At 41.8% G+C, this 21,241-nt stretch overlaps 1 protein-coding gene across 1 annotated transcript; it reads left to right on the forward strand.

Annotated features, from left to right (window-relative positions):
- Positions 1–676: 676 nt before the first annotated feature.
- Positions 677–20,649, forward strand: ARHGDIB (Rho GDP dissociation inhibitor beta). Its single transcript, XM_080659617.1, has 6 exons — positions 677–1,093; positions 9,886–10,069; positions 10,754–10,837; positions 12,910–12,986; positions 16,569–16,632; positions 19,587–20,649. The coding sequence occupies exons 2-6, from the start codon at positions 9,892–9,894 to the stop codon at positions 19,784–19,786; spliced, it is 603 nt and encodes a 200-aa protein (XP_080515743.1). The 5' UTR covers positions 677–1,093; positions 9,886–9,891; the 3' UTR covers positions 19,787–20,649.
- Positions 20,650–21,241: the final 592 nt, after the last annotated feature.

Genomic DNA, 21,241 nt, shown 5'->3' on the forward strand with positions numbered 1-21,241 from the left:
GGGCATCAATTTACAAAGCAAAGTGAACAAAATGCAATGCATTTAAATGACAACAAAATAAATGTCAGTCTCTCCAAATACGCCTGTTTGAGTAGTCAGCTTTAAACATGTTGAAACGATGCAAATACTGAATACTGAGATATTAGCATGAATAAGAATTTATCAATGGTGGCTGCTATGAAAATGTGTGGAGTCAATGTGGTTTGGGTGTTTAAAACCTGCTTGCTCCTTCCCATAGTTTAAATATGGCCCCTGCAACTTCTTCCCATTTAAATCACTTCACAAACCATTTCCTCAAATATGGTACAAAGTCAATTTTAGTACTTGTGAAATTCTCACAAATTCTGGGTTAGAAAAGTATGAATTAAAGAAGTTTTACTTTACTTTGTCTTCTGCATTCCTAGGTTTAATCAAAAGCAGTACTTTAGCATTTTTTTATTTAAAGGAAAAAATAGTGAAAATGACAACAAATGACATTTGGTTGCACTGCAATACAGAGCTACATCTTGAAACTATGTCCAACAAACCTCTAAAAATCTGCTTGAGGACACATTTTAAAATGTAGGGCCAAATATATGCAGTTAACGTTCATAATTTCTTAGCACCCTACATTCGTTGCCAGCAAACTCTCAACAAATCTGGCTGATAAAGGAACTGGCAGAGACCCCGCAGGAACAGACGTTAGTGATACAGAGTGAAGCCTGTGGGAATTATTGCTGCTGGTTTTAGACCAGGAGCCTCAGTAAGCGCCTGCACTGAAACGACTTGATTTGTAGCCGCATCGCTCAATTATTCATAGCACTCCCGGCTGCAGCCTCCACACCCTTGCATGAACATTCATGCATATCCATGTTCACATGGGCGGTCATGCTCCCACATGTGCCATTAAGGGACAAGAATGCTGCTCAGAGTTCGCTGATCAAGAGATATGCCGTGCAGAACAGGATTTGAGACAGCCCAGGGTTTCCTCTTCTAGTAGGTTTAAAATATTTTTTTTTTCTCAGTAACTTCCTTCCTGTTCTAACTGCCAGTAGTCAGAAGTCAGAGTTGAGAGACAGAGGCACCCCGGACAGAGACGTGAACCACATTGAATGTAAGTTGAAATCCTGGGGGGTTGGAGGAGACTCCAGGTGGGCACAGAGAACATGCTACCACCCTTTCCAGTGTATTCTCTTTTTAGAGGGGCAGTTCCTCTTTAAAACAAACTTTATGATAAGAATGCACTAAGAAGGCTGCTGGAACAGTTCTGCAGAGAAGGGGAAGTCAGAGCCAGGAATGGTAGCAATGACTCAGGAGGGACAGCGCGGTGAGGGAGGAGAGAGTGCGTGCAGCCCAGGAGACCAAATCCTGAATGTCCTGGACAAGGGCTGAGTGTACAACCCCTGGGGAGTGTCCGGAGGGGGTTTCACCAGGTGGGAGCAGGCATCTGGCCAGGCTCAGAGGCAAAAAGGCTATAGAGCCAAACTGAAACGGATGGTGCTGGAGGGTGGTGGGGTGGTGCCGGGGTGGAGATGTGTGGTTTCCTGTTTTTAAGTAGACTTAAAGAGACTGGTTGAAAAGGGGGAAAAAAGTGGTTCAAAGCTGTCAAACATTGAACTGCCTTCCACTAAAGAATGTTCTGGGGATACAAGAGAAATACATAGTGAAAGCCTCCCTTAGAGTCTGCAAGGGGATCTAACTATAAGGAGGAAGCACGGTGGATAGAATGCACTGTTATTTACTCGTCAGTCCTATAGGCATAGAATTTCTACCACTCACAAGCACCTCTTGTTAAATTCCTGCAGTGAGATGGGAAGAAAGGTAATTGCTGTTGTTGCCAAAAAAAAAAAAAAAAGAAAGAAAGAAAAAAAAATCTTTACATCTGAGAGAAACATTGAATATTAAAAGCTAGATTCTAGAAAAAATCCAAGTGGACCCAGCTAGGACACCTGGTCCATGGGCTTTCAGAATGAACTGGTCTGTCTGAGCTTGGCCAACATTAGAAGTGCTTGAAGCATGACCTGAAATACTTGTTTCCTTTTTCAAGGATGTCCCCATCGGCATGTTTTCTAAACAGAGCCTGTAATTAAACTCTAACTGTAGGATAGCTTGTGAGATGGGATGGATAAACCCTGAGCTGGTCTCCTGTTCAAGGTGGGGAAAGGCGGGCTGTTCTCACAGGAAGTTCCTAAAGTCACCCCTTCCCACAGAGCCCAAGAGCCCCTGAAATCAGGGTTAGCCTGTGGGTTCTCACTGCAGGCATGACCACGCAAGGGACATTGAGGGGTCAGCCACAGGCAGGTATCATTCTTGTTTGCCATTGCTTTGCTTTGTTCAATTTACAAGAAAACATCCCTCCCGATCCAGATATGACACAAGCACAGGAAGGAGACCATCTTACCCTTTGGTGAGATGTGTAAAATTCTCAGAGGACGGTTCAGTCTCCACCTGTGCTACACAGACCAATGCATGGGGAATGACCGTGTCACAGCCAAACCAAACCCGGCTGGCACCTTCCAGGCACTGGAATTTGTCTCTTCCTTGTTTGGGAGAGCAGGAGTTTGCTCTTAGGGAAGCACGCTCCGAGCAACATCAAGGTTCTGCTTTCAGTGGAAGCTCGGACAGGCAAGGTCAATGTGGCAGAAAAATTGAAGGCCTGGGCCAGTTTGTGGGAGCACCGTAAGTGCCCCAACTTCAGCTGACAGGAAGAGAGCGGCTCTGGGGAGGAACAAATAGGCCCGCTGAGAAACAGAGCCAACCTGTGCGGAGTGCCTTCCATGTGTCGGGCCTGGTGTTAGAAATTTTACATCTGAATCCTGGACACAGGGAGGACAGCAAGCCTCGGAAGTGTTACGTGATCCGACTAAAGTCACATACTGTTATGTGTAGGGGGTGGGGGTGGAAGCACAGCTACAATGCCTCAGAAGGACATTTTAGGAAAGGTCCCATGAGATCAATTTTCTTTAACCCCACATTCTGAGCATCCTGTTCCTGGGTCAGTGGTATCACCCCCCAGGATTCTAGATTAGAGTCCACACTGGCAAACCCAGAGATGGGTCTCCTGTTGCTACTAAAACTTCAACATCGATTCATTCAATAAGCACTCGATTGCTCTGTGCTGTGCTCCACTCTCTGGTTTCCATAGCCAGAGCTGGTAAAAATTCACGTGGGTTTTCTTAAAGGGACATATTCTAAGTGCAAGTGGTCATTTAAAAAAAAAAAAGGGCTTTACTTCTGTCTAATTTTTCATGCTTCGTTTAAAACAGTAAATATGTTGAGTTACTACAGTATAGTCTTTTGCCTAATAGTGGCTTCCAATGCAATTTTCTTTAAAGATTGCTTAAAATAAATATTTGTGAAAATGCTTAGCACAGTGACTTCACACGGTAGACACTGAGAAAAGTTTAAGGAGAATTCAATTCTCCCTCCTTTTGCATATGAATCTGTGTCAGCAGAGTATATATTACTATGAATGCATGGGCAAGAAATAATGTACTATTTCTCCCACCAAAGGAAATGTTAAAGAATTCTGCTTCCAGTAATCTGGACCTTCCTCGGGATTTATTGTAGTGTTCGTTGTATCTAACCAGGCCTTGTCCTCTCAGGCACTGGGTTGGTTCTTTTCACACAGTTTTGCAGTTTCAGATGTTCTTCCTCGAGCTGAGGTGGTAGAGAGCACCCCTGAGGACCCCAGAAAGCACCAATTCCTCCGTGGCACTAGGGAATACAGAGACTCCAGGGAGGACTCCAAAGCGCAGACAGCTCTGAGGTCCCAAGGGTAGACTTGGATGCCCTGAATAAGCCCAATCACCAAGCAGGCAGCAAAGCAGACCCAAATCCCTGACTAGCTCTGAAATGTGGGCAGTCCTTCAGAGGGGGCCCAACCTGCCACGCCCTGCTCCAGAGCTGCAGCCCCAGATATGAGGAAACTAGGGCTGAATCAGTCATCGGGGAGTGGAGATGATGGGGATGGGAGGTGGCGGTGGGGGGAGGGAGAGGGATTGGGGGGCAGTTGGAGAATGCTGATGCTTACTTCCATAGGTACTTCTCTGATGGAAATCCCCTCTGTCTGGTACTTCCACATTTCTACGCTCCCCCCCCCCCACCCCGTCTCTACCTCTTTTATCTAATATCCGTGGTCTGTGCTTCTAGATGCGTGATCTGACAACTTTGGGACACGAGTCAAGTCCCCACAGTGTTTTGCTTCAGAGTCAGAGGGAATTCTCTCCATTAGCTGTGCCTTTCTCATCCTTGCAGAGTGACCTCTGGCTTCAATTATGATAGGGAGCAAAAAATAGAATCTAAAATTAAATTGTTCATGTGGAAGTTTTTTTTTAAAGAAATGAAATAGTGACAGTCCCATGTTAAGGTTGATTCCGTTAATAAACAATCTTTGTAATTCCCAGGACTTCTTGTCTCTTCTGTACCCCTCTAAGAAACAAAATCTATTTTTAAGGAGGAAGGAGTGGACATTGTCAACACTGCAGATGGAAACGAAAGCATTTGGTGCCTGGGCAGTTAGTTACCTCTTCATCGGAGTTGAGCAACAAAACAGACAGCATTGCAGGGAAGGGAGGAGAGGAAGGGAAAGGATAGTTATTGAACATCTACTATTGGTCAGTATTGTCCTAGAACTTTTCATATGTTTTCTCCTACTCTTCAACTCCATAAAGAAAGAGGAGTGCTCCCACTTACTGGTGGTAAAACTTGGACTCAGTGAGGTTAATAACTTGCTTAAATTCTATAATAATTCAAGAGCAAACTACAGTTTGAATCTTTGACCCATCAGACTCAAAGTCCATGCTCCAGGAGACATGAAACTTACCTTTCTCTGAATTTACCTGGTGATTTGTTTCCTCTAAACTCAGAGAGTTTCACCTTTCCTTGCCCTCATATTATTTGGAACTTCATTAATGAACAGTGTGCTCTATCCTGAGATTGTTGCCAGTTCGTAGTAAGTGTATTTCACTTTCAGTACCTTGGAAATTCCACTGAATCTGCAAGTGAAAACATTGATTTGTGTTATGTCATACTCATGCCATAAATAACCATCTTAATTTAATTAGGTGTTTTAATTGAGCCGGAGGAAATGATTAAGTCTCCACCTCAGCATATCTAATCTTTGTCATTGTTTCACTGAATAGCAGGCCTAGGAGTGTGAAGTTTCCACTGTGAAAATTCATCAGCGTATAGGATTAATTATACGGAATGTAGAAAGTAGAGATAACTCAAACAGTAAGCACATTTAAAAAGCCATAATGTGAAACAGTTCACCTTAACCTTGTTAATTTGCCATTTCACTTTTCTGTGTAAAGAACCAAAGTCAAAGACAATATCAGTGAAACAAGCAAACAAAACCCTGTTCTCTGTGAATCAGTGAGCAAGCTGGAAGGTGTGAAAAGCCCAGCCAGATGTTCTGCTGCTGGGCTGGGTGTTCCCCGACCCCACCTCCACTTCCTCTTTTGCTTTTTCATTTCATAGACTTCTTTACATTAGGGAGCATTAGAATCATTGGACTAAGAAGGGGCCTCTGAGACCTTCTAGTGCAAAGATTTCATTTTGCAGAGGAGGGGCAGAGTTGCACTGAAACCTTCCGTATTTGACAAGTCCTTGCATTGCTAAAGCCATCCCTGCAGAGTGGTGCAAAAAAGCATTTACCTCTGCCTGTGCACCCCGGATGGGTTCCCAAAATGACTGACATGCTTTATAATTTGATTGTTACTCCTTAATAAAGACAACGGAAGTAACAGAGCAAAGTAGATAAAAGTCAGACAACCCACACTCTGCCCCTTACATAATATGTCTTCTTGGGCAAGTTATGTACCTGAATCCATGGAAGAGTTTCCTGCTCTGTAGTGAGGACTACGTGAGGTAATCCTCATGAAAGCATTTAGCAATGTAAGATAGTTAGTATAATGTTCATCAACAATAAATTCAATTATTCTTTAGATGATGAGATTAGATAATGGTCTATAGAATTTCCATCAAATTTTTATTTAACTTTAATAAGCACCCGAAAGAAAACTGACATTTGTGGCTAAATATACACAAATACATAGTTTGGGAAATTGTCAGCAAACTATATAAACCATTTATGGCTGGGATTTTGGAGAATCCAACGTTCCCCAGAGGTAAACTGTGAAATTTAAAATGTAGCACCTTTGGAGAATTCACATAAGTTTGAAATACAACACAGCGATGTAGTCTCTTATATACTCAGAAATAAGGTAACCGAATGCCAACCTCACTGACACTGACTTCAAGTCAGGAGTAACATGCAGATAGAGGCCTTAGAAAAGGAAAGCGCCGAGAGATGGTTTGCTCTCACCCCTCACCTCCCAAGATGAGGAAAGAGAAATCCATAGTGGTTGGAACATTTGCTTGGTGGGGTCGCAGCTAGTTAGCAGCAATGCCAGAACCAAAACCCATACGTGATAAGCTTAATTCAGTGAAGAGATAAGAATCTAAAATCAAGTAGATGGACCACAGGACTCTTCTCCTGAAGACCTGCTCCCTGGGCACCTTTGCTCTCAGTCCAGGCTTTGCAGTCATGTTCCCTCAGATGAAGGGGCTTCCTGATATCTCTTCCTGCTTCTATACACCCAACATTTTGTGTTCATGAACTTGATCCTTAGCTTGAGGCCAAGTTGTATCTTTGATCTACCAGGTCTGAGAGAGAAGGAAACTTTCTCAACTTTTTATTTCATAGGTCATGTTCCTAATCTTGGACTCCAGTGAAGTCTATGAAGTACCTCAGGGGTCCATGAACCCCTGAATTGCATGCACAATTTCATTGGTTTATTCCTTCCTTTTATGAGGACCATGACTTTTATTATATGTTTAAAGATATCTGTAATCTCCAAAATTCAATCAAACCAGCTGGACCTTTTTTAGTATGATTAGATTGTTCATCCTCCAATTCCTTTTCCACTTTGTTTTCTTGTTTGTTTATTTGTTTGTTTGTTTGTTTTAAATATGTTTTTATTGATTTCAGAGCAGAAGGGAGAGGGAGAAAGAGATAGAAACATTAACGATGAATGACAATCATTGATTGGCTGCCTCCTGCATGCCTTCCACTGGGGGTCAAGTATGCCCTTGACCAGAATCGAACCTGGGACCACTTAGTCCACAGGCCAAGGCTCTAACCATTGATCAAAACCGGCTAGGTCTCCTTCACTTTGAGGAGTAACTTCAGCATTGGTATGTGCTAAAACAGTGTCTTGTAAACAGTAGGTGCTCACCAAATTTTTCTGACTTTAATTTTGCTACAAAGGGGCTTTTCCTGAGAACTACTTCTCCAGTTTGTTATTTGCTATAGTAAGACATTTTCATCTTTTTCTAATCAGCTTACCAGAGAGAGCTGGTTTTGGATTATCTCTTTTTCCTATGCTATATAATTAACTAAATTATTTTTGTGTGGTCCTGAATGTCCTCCTTTTGACTACAACAAATTCATACAGTAACCCCACATTATCCTCTGTTCTTCTATGTCTTTAAATAAATTGGTGTCTCATTTTTATAGAACTGATATAAGTCTCATATTTACTAATGAGAAGATCAAGATCTAGATGACAGATAGATTGGCTTGCCAATGATCATCATACTGAACTGAGGTTAGCAGTTCCTGTCCCAAATAAGATTTTTCTCTGTCTCCATCTCTCTGCTCCTCTCACTCTCTCTCTTATTCTCATTTCAAAATTGAGATTCTAGGGTATAGAATCTAGAGTATTGAGATAGCCTTGAGCTAGTTAGAGGCTGGGTGGGAAGTCTAATAGTTAAGGCTTCAAGCAAATGACTTGTTAGAAGCAAACAACAAATTCCAGAAAGACCTGTCCATGGGGGCTGAGATGCCCTCTTGTGCAGATAGCCTTCCTGATGCTTCATCCACAGGTTTGTTATGTGACCTCCACCCTGAGGATCTGGCCAGGCTTCTGAGTCAGAATAAGAGAATATGTCTCATCTGATTGGTATCTTCTGGGTTGCTCTTCATCTGCCCATTAATGGTTGTCCTTAAACTATCCACAACCTACAACCTCCATCCACTGCATCCTTCATTGTTTTTCCAATCAGTCCTTTCATTTTCACTAAGTGTTGTTTGGAACATGAGCTGAGTTGGTCACTGTGTTTATTGTGCTGTTCTCTAGAAGCTCAGCTTTGAGTGGTGCTGGCTCTTCAGCTGAAGCAAAAGTTGCCATAGGAACAGGCCTACGGGTTTCCTTCCTGTACAGGAAGTGGACCTGGGCATTGCAATACTGTTTGCAGAGTTGATCAAGGCTCGTCGTGTTTGGCTTGTTATTTTACTGGAAGAGAATCAGTGAGCCAAGAGATACCATTTTCTTTCTTTTTTTCTTTTAAAGTTACCTTTTTTTGGGGGGGGGAGTGGGAAGGGGGGCACTTTATTTCCAAATTATTTTTCTTCCTGTTGCCAAGGACAGTGACGTTGAAACCAAAAACCACAACTGATTTTGGCCAGAGGTAACTTTACTGTCAGGGCACCTTACAGGAGTTTGCAGAGTCACTCAGGGTGAGAGGTGACAAGTATTGTCTTACATTGTGCCATTTTGGAGCAATGACACCTTTACCCACAGGCAGAGAAGGAGTTACCCTCAGGGTAGAGCTGATAGAAATCAGAAAATGATCTCCTTTCCCAAATATCTCCCTTGTTTGCCCAAATAGCTCCAGCCACTGGCCTGTCATGGAACCTGAAATTCTTCCAGTAGACTTTTTCCCTCTTTATGAGGACACTGCATCTCATCCACCTATGTGAACTTGGGCAATTCTCTTACCCTCTTGGATTGAATTTTCTCAATGATTAAATGAGGGGTTGGAATATGTCATCTCTAAAGTTTATTTCAGCTCTAAAAAGCTCTGACTATACATGCCTTAAGAGGAATAAATTTTAAGCCTATTCTCCAGTCATTAACACTTAAGCATGAATACTTTTATTAGATCTTTCCTCCTGTTTTTAACACAACATGAGTAAATGTGGATGATGATGGAAGAAGACAGACTCCAGGGCATGCTCAGGAGAGGTCTTGGAGCATAAGGTCACTGGATATCTGGGGAGGGGTGGGAGGTACTAAAGGGGAAGTGGGTCCAGAAAAGGGAGATCAGTGGAGGGATACAAAAGTCATAGCTGCAGTTTTGTCTAGAAAAATTTAGTCCTTTGCTATTTTGTGTCATTTCAGAAGAACAGAAGATCTTTAGATATAGAACCTAGTAAATCAACTGATGAATGTTTATAAAATGCCTGAAGCAATCAAGTGTTATTGAAGATTCAAGAGAAACATAGAGCCTAATACCTGCTCAAGAAATTATTAGCTGTGTTGAGTGGGAACTACTCAGACACCTCAGGCAGGTATCATGGGAGGCCTGCAATTTCTCATGAGTTACCTTTGCAGTATGTATTGCGTGAGTTCAGGGGACGAGTCGGTTAATGGAAAGAAGCCAACTTCCTTTGGCAAGCTCTCTACCTATCTCTTGAAACCATCATATCTAGGATTATACATGCTGAGAGCTTCGACACTAGCAAGGCTGGCTGGATTTGGAGGACTATGATAATTTCTATAACTATTCAGACTGAGGCTATTGGCTCATTATTCAGACCTGCTTGTGCTATTTTGCTTCACTTGTAACATATAATTCACAAACAAACTTTTCTTTTGTCTGTTTAATTCAGTGAATAGGAGGTACTCATTATAATACCAACAAATTCAGGCTTGGCAGGAAAAAGACTGAATGCATTATATTCTTATTTCATGAAATATAATGAGGTGAAATTAGGGGAAAATCACAACTACGGAAGTCCATTAGAGCAAAGATAATGCTAACAGCACCCTCACAAATGTTGTTCAGATCCACTAACTTTTGGCTAATGGATTATCATTCTCTCTCTCTCTGAAATAGATCAAAATGACTGAAAAGGCACCAGAACCACAACTGGAGGAGGAGGAGGATGACCTGGACGGGAAGCTCAATTATAAGCCCCCACCTCAGAAGTCTCTAAAAGAGCTGCAGGAGATGGACAAAGATGACGAAAGTCTAACTAAGTACAAGAAAACGCTCCTGGGGGATGGCCCTGTGGTAGTAGGTGTGTGTATGGGGATGGGGGTCAGGTGGAGGGTCCCAGAGAAGACATACATTTCAGCTACTTGGCAGCAGGGCAAAGGAAAGCGTACCAAGTGCCTCCAGGTTTAAATGAATGAATCGCGATCTATATGTGAATAAAGTGATGGACTGCATAATTAAGTCTTCTTTGGAGAAGAGTTGCAAGTTAGCATTGAAACAAGAAAAGATAGCAAATGGGGAGGATTTAGAAAGAATTTCAGTTTACCATTTAGAATTGTATTCTCTCCATTCTCACATTTTCTATGTCTTCTCGTTCTCATTCATACTCCTTACCTAACCATTCATCACTTCCACATACGCTGTAGCAGACTAAGACATGGCCCAAAGAGATGAATGAACATTGCCCAACTAGCAGAGTACCTCACCCACAATTACTCAGAAAATATTTGCTGTTTATAATTAGGACCTACAAGTGCCCAAAGCAGAGAATAGCATCACTGTAATTTATAAGGCCATTGTGATGAAGCATGGTAAACCTACCATTTCCACTTCTATTTCTACTTCAGATCAAGTTCTCACCTTTCTTTTTATATTCTTCCTCTCCTATTTGAAATGCACACACACACACACACACACACACACACGAAACACACACACAGAATACATGTCTCTTCCCTATGCTTACATTTCCTTTTGAATCCTGCAGATCCCAAAGCCCCTAATGTCACTGTCACCCGCCTTACCCTGGTTTGTGAGAGTGCTCCAGGACCAATCACCATGGACCTCACTGGTAAGTGGACACATCTGTGTTGTTCAAAGGGAGCTAATGAAATCACTGGAAAAACTTGCTCTTTGTCCTCTATCCCAGAAAAAAGGAAACTTGTAAGGTGAACCCCTGAGATACATGTTCTGGGACCAGTTCACAAATCCCTGCTCTCAGGGAACACAGTATTGACCATGCTTCATGACAGCCAACCTCTGTCTCTAATTGAAGAGAGTGCAGGGATAGGTACTGGATATATTTACTTGAATCGGATTTACTTCAGATTTTTATCTGCACATGATAGCAAAATTCCTATGGAAATTACTAAAAGGATGGAAACATTAAGAAGCTGTATGCTTTTGGAATTGTAATATTTACACAATCTAAATGTCAGAGACAGTATTGATCTTATAGCAGCTATAACTTGCATGAAAGCAAGAAGCAATCTAAGACCTCCTGAATAATGCTAGGAATTCCACTGCCAAATACATATTATTTTAACTTAAAGCTCTGATTCTTTTAAATAAGCTACTCTCAACCCCTCAAAAATATGTACAAATTAAGATGTTATTTTCTTTCACTTTACTGTAAACCAGAATCAAGGCCTTTCCCGAGACTTGAGCAGAGGAGAGGCTGGGAAGGCGGGTATTAGAGCGGGGAGTGGGCATCTGAGAGAAATAAGGAAAGGGCCACAGAGCTAGGAGGTTGGATAAGTAAAGGCAGGTCTTTAATGAAAAGGAAAAAAGTATCACCAAATTTAAAAAGTGAACCCTTGAGACTGAGCAATGCATGGCTCTCGAACAGGGAGGCTTAGCAGCAAAGTAGTTCCCCTCTCACAGAACATACCCACTCTTTGCCTTATATGGGCTTTTTTGTCAGAGGGAGGAAATCAGAGGCTGAGTAGATACTTCCTCTTCAACTGAAATCGTTAGAGCAGACACACAAATTCAACTACCCCCACAGTCTAGCGTCTCTCCAGGAGAGACACACGTGTTCTCTCTCTCTCTCTCTCTCTCTCTCTCTCTCTCTCTCTCTCTCTCTCTCTCTCTCACTGAAACTCGGGCCTCTTCCTGTGTGCAGTTGTGTAATGTGACCAGGTACAACTGTCATTTTGTAAGATAAGGCCTGATTGAGTGCTAAGGAAACTTGTTCTTTTTTGAAGGTCTTGCTTGATGTTATTACAGGGAAGAGTTGGTCCCTGTCCCCTTTCCCAGCACCAGAAAACCCAAATTTGGTTTTCTGTCACCAAGAAGCTACTGAGGTGAATCACAGATATACTGTATATAGTGTGCTGGTACCAGCCTGTGCATGAAGCATGTGCACACAGCAGTGCAAAACACACACACGTTCACTCCTCAGTGTCCAAGGATATAGATCCACATCGGGAAAATTACAGACAATGATTATCTTCTGACTGGGGTGAAGGGATTAAGGGCAGATCCCAGTTTTATGGAGCCCGAAGCTTTTATGACTTAAGTGTCTCTCCTTAAGAAAACTATGAAATTGCAAATGCAAATGCAAAATTAAGTACAAAAGCAAACATGTATTTTTAATGATAAAACGGAATCAAAACAAGTACATCTTTAAAAGCTAGAAAATGCCACAAACATGACCAAATCTAAAAAAATACAAGTAGCTGGTATTCTTACACAATACTTTTCCTATATTTCTTTATTTGAGGTGTAGGGGCATATTCTTTAATCATTTTTTTGTTTGGTTACATGTATGCAATGTCATGTTCAATAGAGAGACTAGAGAGATAGTCCAGTCTGTCCTCTAGGGTGGTTGATTAAAACTTGTTTTCTATTATTGAGCAATTATAAAAGACATTTTTGTACATAACTCATTACTGGTAATGCTTTGTATCTTCTCAGGGCTGTTGTCAAACTAAAACACATTTCTTTCATATCTGCCTGTAAGATTTCAGGCATTTCAAGTGTGCATATGCACAGCCACTAATCTCAAATATCCTTAGAGCTGAGGGCCATGTAGACCATGTTGCTCTGATGGGCCCAGCAAATAGCTCTGGAGCTTGAACTTCATCAACTTTTGTACCTCCTTCTGAGGAGAATAAACTCTTTCTAAATCCACTTCTACAGGGGATCTCGAAGCCCTCAAAAAAGAAACTTTTGTGCTAAAGGAAGGAGTTGAATACAGAGTGAAAATTTGCTTCAAAGTAAGTATCTTGCCCTACATGTTTGACAAAGTTTAAATCCTTACTATAATCAAAGAAAGAAAAAAATCAAATTTCTTGCATTATCATGTTGGCAAACTTTGTGTTTTCTTTTTTTCCCTTGGAGATAGATTTTCTTCTCCCCAACTCTGGGCTCCACCTATTGAGACACACCCTTTCCTCCTGCCTTTTCCCAACCAGAACCTTCTCCATTGATTTCTTAAGCCAATGGGATCCCTCTCTCTGTGAACTCCTAATACTCCCATCCATAAGGCACACACCGCTTTGTATTGTACCATGTATGTCATTTCTCCCCTATACTGCCTAAGCACCTTGAGATAGGAAGAGATTTTATATCCCTTCTTTCCAACAATTCACACAAAACTTTGTAAATGGTAGATATTTAGTGAATATTTATTGAGAGACAAATGAGTGAATTAATTAATAGGAAAAGGAAATAGAACAGCTCTAATTGCTCAATAATTATATAAAGCCAGGGAGTATGGGCCCTGATAAGTAACTGGAAATTACAATTTAGTTGTGGAGCAGGTAAGCACAAAACTGAATAGGAGATAAACTGACATATAATGAATAAATGCATGTCCCAGTGAGCAGCCAAATCAAGGAGAAAAATAACCTTGACTTTGAAAACAAATAAGTCAGAAATTCATTGTTTGCTCTCAATTGCTTATATTTGCCTTGGTTGCCCTCATTCCCACTCAGTCATACTCTCCAGGGCCTGGGCTCCACCAAGGAAAGCCCCACCTCCTTCTTTATTTGCACACCAGGCCCTTCTTGCCCCTGGGTGCAGGGTGTGACTCGGGGGCCCATGAACAATCACTCTCCACCACAAATAAATATGCCTCAAAATAGTTTCATTCTGAAAATATGTGTCAATGCCTACTCTATAATAGGCACTAAGCTACGGTTCACTCCCTGGTTTCCTGTAGTACTATTTATTACTAATGCACCTGAGAGTTTGGTAAGGCATTGTATCTAAATGTGCCTAGAATAGGTTACACAGTAGTCCAATTTAAAATATATATACACATATTTTTTAATTGATTTCAGAGAGGAAGGGAGAGGGAGATAGAAATATCAATGATGAGAGAATCATTGATCAGCTGCCTCCTGCATGCCCCACTGGGGATCAAGCCCGAAACCTGGGCATGTGCCCTGACCTGGAATGAACTGTGACCTCCTGATTCAGAGGTCGATGCTCTACCACTGAGCAACACCGGCTGGGCAATCCAATTTTTAATCATTAACAGTACTGTCTTAATCTGTCAATTTAGTAAGCCAGTTTTTATCACATGAAATGAATCATGACAGGTAAATGGTGATGTGAATGAGATGAGAAAGAAAGGTGTGGAGCATGTGCTTCTGCTCTGTGGGGAGACCAAGGAGGAAATCGGTGGTGGGGGCCTCAGTAGTCAGGGCTACACATTAAGGTGATGGAGGAGGAGGACACAAAAAGAGGGTCTCAACTCCCATCCACCTCAGGGGTGTGGCCTTGTCTCTAGAGGAACCCCCATTAAGTTGAACCATCCTATGGCCATCCCAGCATGGAGCTCCAGTTAGAAGGAACACCAGTTCAAAATGAAAAATAATTGAAAAGCAATTTAAGCCCTAGCTGGTTTTGGCTCAGTGGATAGAGCGTTGGCCTGCAGACCAAAGGGTCCCGGGTTTGATTCTGCTCAAGGGCAGGTACCTTGGTTGCAGGTTCCTCCACTGCTCCGGCCAAGGTTGGGGCTCGTGCAGGAGTCAACTAATCCATGTGTTTCTCTCACATCGATGTTTCTCTCTGTCTGTCCCTCTCCCTTCCACTCTCCCTAAAAATCAATGGAAAAATTATCCTCAGGTGAGGATTAACAAAAAATATAAATAAATAAATAAATAAAAAGCAATTTAGTTCTATGCTGATGTCTCTTGAAGAATGTCCAAGAAAGTTTGCATGTATATATATAACACCAGCAACATTTCCTGAAACCCTCTTTTTTTATGTCTCTTAGTTGCTCTCGGTGTTCTTCTCTTTCTTCCCCAAAACTTTACAACACTCTTCCAAAATTTGGCCTGTAATGATTCTTTTTAGTTTTTGCTTTTCTTTCTTCTGTCTCTTAAGGAAATGTAGTATGTCTGACTTCCACAGCTCTCACTTCCATTCACATCCCCAAGGCTTCTTCGTCCTGGTATAGAGAGACATGGGGAAGGGAATCCAGGCAGAAGAAGAGAATACCAGGAATATTCATACTTTTTTATCCATATTAAACATTAAATGGAAATTTTATGAAGCAGTAGAAAAATATGCAACTCTTTGTTTTGAAGTCCTTATTCTTATGCCACCATCATTTTTAGGTCTTATTTCCACCAGATCTATTTCCCATGAGGCCTAAGGGACCAGCATAGAGGCTTCTAGAAAGATCCACTCATTTTCCCTATTCCTATGAGCCACATGTGGGAGTCAGAGTCATTAGAAAGGTTGGGTTTTGTTATATCACAATTTCTTCAGCATGTTTCCATTTTATCTGCTTTTGATAGATTTATACGACAGATTTTACTGAGTGACAGTCTAGAACCTAAGCTGACAGTAATCACTGCAATGCTACCTCATTACAAACAATGAAGCACTGAGAGATTGATTTAATTATCCTGTCCAAAACAAAAAGGGAGCCATAATTATTGTTGGGGAGAAATTATTCAAAGATGCTTAAATTCTTCATATTGATGAACAATTAACCAAGTCTTCCAGCTAATGACGCAATGACCAATTTAATTTGTTTGTATAAACATGATCACCATATAAAATTAACAGACAACCCAGTTCAGTCCGAGGTAAAATGACTAATGGAAAAACAAAGTAATTGGACTGTTTATATTTTCATTCCGCCTTAGTGAATTTTCTTTGAAAGGCTTGGGAAAGTATCACCACCTCAGACAACGTCTGAAAATGACAGACATCCAAAATACTTGCCAGACACCAGTGGCTTTTACCCATTATTTATCTATAGGGAGGATGCTTTCCTGTGGCCCATCTTTTCAGTTCAAGACCTCAAGTTATACTTACATTACAGGAACAACCACCCCCTAGACTTGATTTTCCATTACAGCTCTTCCCCTTGTTTTTTGGTTTTCATGGGCTAGGTGGATCATTTCTCAGGTTGGGATTTTCGGATATTTACATAATATTTTCCATTGGTAGCATTGTAACCTTTCCTAAGACAAGGACATTCTTCTGGCTAGTAGAATCAGGGAGAGGGAGCTCAAGACCATTCTTTGGACCATTGAGGAAGGAGAAATGTAATGAAGAATATTGAGACGGTGTTTAAATTAACCATCCCCCTTCACAAACCCCAAAATCACAGTCTTCAATGATTAAAACCAGATAGGCAACATTGAATCTTATGAACTCCTCTCTCCAACCTCTGCCACACCACCACACTAAATGATAATAGTAACACTTACTCTGAACTCAATCTTCAGTCTTCTTATGCTCAGAGAAGACAGCTAGGTAGGACCAGGCTAGATAATGAGGAAAAATGAAAGAGCCCCTTTAATCTGAATTGCTTGGGTCCTTCCTACCTACAGGTGAACAGAGATATTGTGTCAGGCCTGAAATATGTTCAGCACACCTACCGGACTGGGGTGAAAGGTAAGTGACCTACACTTTACACTGTCCCCAAATCGGCTTTTCACTGATACTTAAAGTTCTGGTTGTTAGCAAGTTTTAGGCATGGACTCATTTAAGAATCTGATAAAAAGCTGTGGAATCTCACCCTAGGCAAAGGCACACATATACCTTTGACCTAGATGTTAATGGCAAGACCTACGTTCAGGAGACATAGTTTAGACTGAGTCAGCCACTCACCTTCGGCATTCAGCTTCTGGAATTCAACTTTATTGCTCATAAATGGAAAGAGTAACCAAGATAAGAATGAATAAAATAAAGTACATAAAAGTACTCTCAAAAGTAAAAAGTAAATAAATAAATAAAGCAGTTCACAGGTATAAAACCTGAGTGTCAGAGAAATCCAAAACAGGAAAGATGGAAAGACCTATCCACTGGCATTTTGTGTTAAATCGGAATGAGAGTTGGTGGAGTGGTGGAGGGGTGAGGTGTGGGGGACAGTGGGGAGGGCAGTGCTTAATTTCCTAAACAAAGAAAGAAAAAAATTCTTTCTGGAATTGAGAAAAGCTGTCTAATCGAAACAACTAATATAGTATTACTTAATCGGCAGTCATTCTTGACAAGTTGTACCTAAACTGTACATGCCTTGGGAACCTGTCCTCAGGTCTCTTCCATGAGTATGGGCAGGGGGACATGAAGAGTGAAAACCTGATGGGAGCACACTGGCAGTCCTTTTCTACCTTAGGGCTCTCTTCCCAGAGGTGTGAAACAGTAATGCATCCATCCCACCAAGTCCATAAACAAGGGAGAGAGAGGAATTGTCTGCTAAATCTGCATACCATAGAGCACCACTCAGTTACTCAGATCCCACAGAACATTGTTGACCGGAAAGATTTTAATTGGTCTTTCCAATACCTAGTCTCATGAAAAATATAGTTCAGTTTCTCATTTTCTTTTGGGCATGGAGACTATGTTGTCTCACTGAGGGGAGAGGGCTAGGATGTGTCTGTAGCTGTTCCTTCAGACTTATTCACAACACTTAACAGTTAACTAAACGTTGCCTGCCTGCCTGCCTGCCTACCCACCTACCTACCTGTATTTACACTTTCTAATTCCCTACTTATTTCTTAATATACATTCCAGTTATTCACCTATTAATAATGCTGGTTAGGTATTTTTACCATTTGTCCCAATTCTTACTTTTTTAAAAATTTATCTTTGTTGTTGAAGTTATTGCAGATGTCCCTTTTTCCCTCCATTGACCCCCCTCTATTTGCTCCCATCCAAGAAATGTTAAAGGGACTGCTGTAATAAGCATAAAGAATAAAAATATCAATAAATAAATACCTATCAATAATAACCTTAAATGTAAATGGATTAAATGCTCCAATCAAAAGACATAGGGTACCTAAATGGATAAGAAAACCAATTCTTACTTTTTTAAATCAAATTATTGATTTTCCCCTTGTATTCAATTTATTCTACCCATGATTTCTGTTCATCCTGGTCACCAGCTGTTACCTTATCTGCCCCAATTGATGTGTTTATTAAATGATAGTCTATAGATAAAAGATCCTTGAAGTTCATTATATAAAAAAGAAATGGAGGCCCAAAATATTATGACTTAGAAAAGAACTTAGGTCTCAACTAGTTTGAATTTTTTGGGGTTGAGATATAATTGACATATAACAATGTATTAGTTTTAGTTGTACAGCATAATGACTTGATATATGTATATATTATAAAATGATTACCATAATAAGTTTAGTTAACATCCATCAACACACAAAGTAATAATTTTTTTCTTGTGATGAGATCTTCTTGAGATCTACTCTCTTAGCAACTTTCAAACATCAATATGATATTATTAACTACTAGAGGCCCGGTGCACGAAATTCGTGCATGGGGGTTGGGGGAGTCCTTTAGCCCAGCCTGCACACTTTCCAAATCTGGGACCCCTCAGGGGATGTCCAACTGCCTCTCCCAATCTGGGACTGCTGGCTCCTAACAGCTTGCCTGCTTGCCTGATCGCCCCTAACCACCTCTGCCTACCTGATTGCCCCTAACTGCTCCCCTACAGGCCTGATCATCCCTAACTGCTCCCCTGCTGGCCTGATTGCCCCTAACTGCCTCTGCCTCACCCCGTACTCAGGACCCAGGATTCCCTCCTCCGGCCAGTCGCAGGCACCCATGACCCAGGGTTCCCTCCCTCTGGCTGGCCACGAGCACCCAGGACCTGGGCCAGCTTTACCAGGGCTGGCCACAGCCACAGGGGACCATGGGTGGGTGGCTTTGCCAGGCCACAGCCATAGGTCCCTGGGACCACAGGGTGGGCAGCTTGTCCTTCTCCCAGGCTGCAACCTGGCTGGTCCCCATTCCTCTCTTGTGAGCTCATTTGTGCCTGGCTGGTTCCCATTTCTCTCTCCCCAGTGTTGAGTGTCTGAGCAGTTCCAGCGTGAGGGCGCGAGGGCGTGAGGTTGTGACAACCATTTGCGTATTAGCTTTTTATTATATAGGATAGTCACCATGCTGTACATTACATTCCCAGGACTTACTTACCTCATAAGTGGAATTTTATACCTTTTGACTACCTGGGACTTTTTTTATGGTATAATCTGCTACATCTCCATAAAAACATTCTTCATCTCCGTTGATTTAGGGCACTGATTCTGCAATTTTTCTGATACTCAGAATCAGCTATTTTTTTAAAATACCGATTCTAGGGACCCACAGCAGGTTACTGAACCATAGTCTTTGGGTCAAAGGAAACTATAGTATTAAAAGGCACTCATATAAAAAATGTTTTTTCAAGAAAAAAAAAACAAAAAAGGTGCCCAGGTAAACCTGATGTTTAGCCAGGCTTGGACACCATTGCTCTTGGCTTTGACCCCTGTAAGCAGTGCTCCAAGTTCTCTAGTCCACAGTGTTTGTTTTTCTCTCTCAGACTCTTGCCCTAACGAACTTTCCTTTCTTCCCAGTGGATAAAGCCACATTTATGGTTGGCAGCTACGGGCCTCGGCCAGAAGAGTATGAGTTCCTGACTCCGATTGAGGAGGCTCCCAAAGGCATGCTGGCCCGAGGCACCTACCACAACAAGTCCTTCTTCACCGATGATGACAAGCACGACCACCTCACCTGGGAGTGGAACCTGTCCATTAAGAAGGAGTGGACAGAATGAGCACATCTGCCCATCGCTGTCCCTGCCCTGCCACCTGGAAGAAGCCTCTACATCGTGTTCACTGCCCTGTCCTCCCCCCTCATCACAGCTGGGCCCCTTCCCCAACACCCCTCTCATCCTCTTGTTGATGCATCTCCTCCCGCTCTCTCTCTCTTAGAGTGATCCCTAACACTGGACGCTTAAAGCCCAGGCTTTAATCCTGCCCACTCTGATCCCCCATTATGGCCAGATCTTCGAAGTTCTGTTCCTCAATGCACCATCATGAAATATTTCTTCTCTTATTCCCATCTGAGGAGTGAGAGGCCAGGAATCACTAACCACCCTTTTGCCTTGGGTTCCAGTGCTCATTCCCACCCCTGGATTGTTCTGTGGTTGCTGCTGGCTCAGTGAACGTCCCTAGCCACATTCCCTGCCACGTGGGTTCTTTTTTTCTGGGAGACACTTAAACAGCACAAGAGAGTGAGAATAAAGCAATTATCTGACCTGACTGAGACTCTCATTTCCCTGCTTTCTTTGTTTGAACAAATATGATAACTGGCTGGTTCCTTGGAGGGGGTGGGGCAAGACATAGTAGAGGAGGCATTTACATCACTGGGAACAGTTTGGGTCCCCTGTTCCTGCAATGGGCAATGAACCTTCAAAGTATGAATAGAAGAAAATCTCAATTTGTTTTATTTTATGGTATTATCATAGGACAGTTGTTTTCTGATCTTGAGACCTATGTCTCCCACTGCCTGTGGGAGTCTCTTGGAATTCCACAGTCATCTTGGCCCAAATCAGACACTGTTTCTCTCCTGTTTAAGATCTTCCCGTGGATTCCAATCACCTATAAAATAAAATTGAAGCTCCTAGGCTTAGTTCATAAGCCCCTCTGTGATCTGGTCCCTGCATACCTTTCGGCCCGTAATGATCATTTCCTTCCCTTTGGAATACTCAATCACTAATAATTCTCTCTCACATTACCTTTGCATCACTGGGCTTTGTCTCATTACATGAAACTCAGATTCCATCTTTGTTGTCTGGCAAAATTACCTACTTAGGACTCTGGTTGGGCATCCCCTGCAGGGAAAAATGCCTTCGCTAACCCCACCACTGTCCTAAATATCCTTTGTCTGCCCTCTCACGGTGCTCTATGAGTTCCTTTTTTTTTTTTTTTTTTTTTCACTTTTCATTTTATATTTAAATGATCTGTTTATCTGTGCATTTCTCACATTAACAATTTAAGCTGGGAGAGGCTAGATCAGATCATAGTTATATTTGTATCCCTAGTGTTTAGGTCAGTGGTCGGCAAACTCATTAGTCAACGGAGCCAAATATCAACAGTACAACAATTGAAATTTCTTTTGAGAGCCAAATTTTTTAAACTTAAACTTCTTCTAATGCCATGTCTTCAAAATAGACTTGCCCAGGCCATGGTATTTTGTGGAAGAGCCACACTCAAGGGGCCAAAGAGCC

Source organism: Plecotus auritus (assembly GCF_963455305.1).
Source record: "Plecotus auritus genome assembly, chromosome: 3".
NCBI classification, from domain to species: domain Eukaryota; kingdom Metazoa; phylum Chordata; class Mammalia; order Chiroptera; family Vespertilionidae; genus Plecotus; species Plecotus auritus.

Coding starts and splice junctions, on each gene's coding strand:
- ARHGDIB (XM_080659617.1), top strand. CDS start 9,892: ATGACTGAAAAGGCACCAGAACCACAACTGGAGGAGGAGGAGGATGAC. Junction 10,838..12,909: donor AATCACCATGGACCTCACTG/GTAAGTGGACAC, acceptor CCACTTCTACAG/GGGATCTCGAAGCCCTCAAA. Junction 12,987..16,568: donor GAGTGAAAATTTGCTTCAAA/GTAAGTATCTTG, acceptor TCCTACCTACAG/GTGAACAGAGATATTGTGTC.